Source organism: Pteropus vampyrus, unplaced genomic scaffold, assembly GCF_000151845.1.
Source record: "Pteropus vampyrus isolate Shadow unplaced genomic scaffold, Pvam_2.0 Scaffold555, whole genome shotgun sequence".
Classification (NCBI taxonomy): domain Eukaryota; kingdom Metazoa; phylum Chordata; class Mammalia; order Chiroptera; family Pteropodidae; genus Pteropus; species Pteropus vampyrus.
This window is the reverse complement of record NW_011889336.1, coordinates 203,763-206,208: the sequence shown is the minus strand read 5'-3', so window position 1 is coordinate 206,208 and position 2,446 is coordinate 203,763. Positions and strand designations below refer to the sequence as shown.

Here is a 2,446-nt window from a genome sequence, read left to right as displayed (position 1 = left end):
TTATGGATTCTCTATTATGGATGGCGCGAGGCCACAGGTACAAAAAATATACCTACACTTTAAATTTTGTTACTTGAAATGAAAGTTTTGATTTGACGTCTTCTTTAAGATCACGACACGTCCTTGCGCATTTTATTATCCCAAGTAGAAGATGGACTGATTTGTATTCGTTAAAGAATTTAGTTTTAGGATTTAGAGTTTGCGTCACACCAAGTTTTTTAGAAATAAGACTGTAACCCTCGGACACCGTCGGTTGAAATGTAACATGCTACAGAGGCTACAGAAACAGGATGGTGGTTTCCAGAAATTAAAAATAGAATTCTCGTATGATCCAGCGATTTACCCAAAGAATCCAAAGAGATGCTTCCATACCCCCGTTCACAGTAGCCAAAAGGTGGGAGCAACCCAAGTGTCCATGACAGCTGGAGGGGCAAACAGAACGTGGTCTGCACACACAATGGAACATTAGTCACACTTGAAAAAGGAAGGCAATTCTGACGTAATCCGCAGCGTGTACGAACCTTGAGGACACTGTGCCAAGTGCAATAAGCCAGTCGCAAAGACAAATCCTGTAGGTCCCTGCTCTGTGGGGCGCTAGAGAAGTCGAGTGGACAGTCACGCCCTGGTGGTGCCCGGGGGCTGGGGGAGGGGCAGTGGGGACAGTTTCAATGTCGCCAGATGGAAGCAGTTCTGGGGGTGCGCCGCGGTGGGGGCGGCGCACAGCTCTGCGACTGTATTTGATGCCACTGAACTGCACACTTTAAATGGTGAGGACGGTGAATTTCACGTTACGTCATGATAACGAATTGATGAAATGAGAAAGTATTAATGAAATTAGAAATTAATTAATTCACAAATTGATGAAATGTGAAAGTACGGTTCAGATAACATTTCAGAAGCATAAGCGTCACGCGTCGATGGCGGGAAGCTGAGGGACGCCCGTGCGCGTGGGTGACGCGGCCACGCGTCCCACAGGACTGCGTCCCAGGGCGTCCGCGGGTTCGCGGCTGGCTTGTGTCTTTCCGTCCGAGGACACCGTCTTTACCTGTCCCTCCCGGTCCCCAGGTCTGCAGCAGTCCCGAGAAGCCGAGGAAGCAGCAGCGCTCCGACCTCAATGGGCCCAGTGACAACAACAACTTCCCAGAGGTCAGTTCCCGGGGACGAGGGGCCCGTCCTGTCCGCCGCCCTCTCCACGGCTCTGGCCCCGCACCCCGCCCGGGGCCTGGGGGGGCCTCCCTGTCAAGCAGAGTCGGTGACCCTGTAGGGGGAGGGCCACACGCGGGGGTCACTGGCCTCTGCCCACTAGATGCCAGCACCAAATGCCCCCCCCCCAAGTTTGTGACAACCAAAAGTGTCCGCAGACATTGCCAAATGTCCCCTTGGGGGCAGACGCTGCCCCGGCCGGGAACCACAGTTCCAGACCAGCAACGTGGTCTCGAAGGACGAGTGGGCACGTCCTTCCCAGGGCGGGATGTTCTGTCGCCGGCGGTGTGACCACGCCGCCCAGACCGCTGCCTCTCGCCCGCGAGGCCGCACGCTGGTAATCCAGTCGGGTGGGCGTCGGGCCCTGTGACCCCTTTGGGTAGGGGCGTGCTAGCCCGAGAGTGCCCAGGTCTCAGACGGTGGCCTTGGGACCCATCCTTCATTTTTACGGTCGCCCGTGGAGGCGCGTTTTCCCTCGGGCGGGTGACGGGCGCCCTGCCCAGCATCCTGGCGCCTGAACGAGACCGGGTCGCCGTGCGGAGCTGACCCCAGCGGGGGGCGGGGTTGGCTTCTCTCTTTGGGGTGCCCACCTTAGCGAGACCCTACGGGCCACCTGCTGACGACTGCTGCGCGTTTTGTTCCCCTAACAGACAAAGAAGGTGGCATCGTTTCCGAGTTTCGTGGCCGGTGAGTGACTGAATTTTGTCTCTCGGATGGAGGGGCGGGTGGTTCACAGCGCGTGGTGCTGTCACTCTGGTTTCCGTCTTGGGAGGTTCGGGGAGGCCCCCGGCCGGGGCGGGGCCTTGTGGTGGGGGGCGGGGGCTTGCGTTTTGCTTTTCGGGGCGGTTCGGGGCGGGGGCCCTTGTTGGGGGTGGGGGGGACCCCGTCGAGGGGACGGTACATAGGCCACCCCCCCACTTACACCCTCAGCAGCGGCCTCACGCCTGACACCGGTGGTTGAATTAATGGATTGAAACGTGTCTGTATAAGCGGCTAATTGCGATCAAACACTTTTGATGAGGGCGGATATAATCGCGTCCGAATTTAGACTTCATTTGCCTCTGCTCTCTCCTGTCCGTTTTGAGGGGATTCATGTCGCATTTCAACATTCACTCAAAGCCCGACCTGGCAGGTGTCTTGTGTGTCCGCCCCGTTCTGGCGTGGGGAGCCTGCCTCCCTGGCTTCGAAGTGTGCCCGGTAGCCTGGGGGCTCCTCCGGGAGGTACCCCAGTGCCACAGCAGAG

At 57.6% G+C, this 2,446-nt stretch overlaps 1 protein-coding gene across 1 annotated transcript in view; it reads left to right on the top strand.

Moving 5' to 3' along the window:
• Positions 1–891: 891 nt before the first annotated feature.
• APBA2 (amyloid beta precursor protein binding family A member 2) overlaps positions 892–2,446 on the top strand; it is a gene marked incomplete at its 5' end in the record, with an annotated part of 39,121 nt that continues 37,566 nt past the window's right edge. Inside the window, 2 exon segments of the mRNA XM_023525411.1 lie at positions 892–1,146; positions 1,854–1,890. Coding sequence (XP_023381179.1) covers positions 892–1,146; positions 1,854–1,890 — 292 coding nt within the window.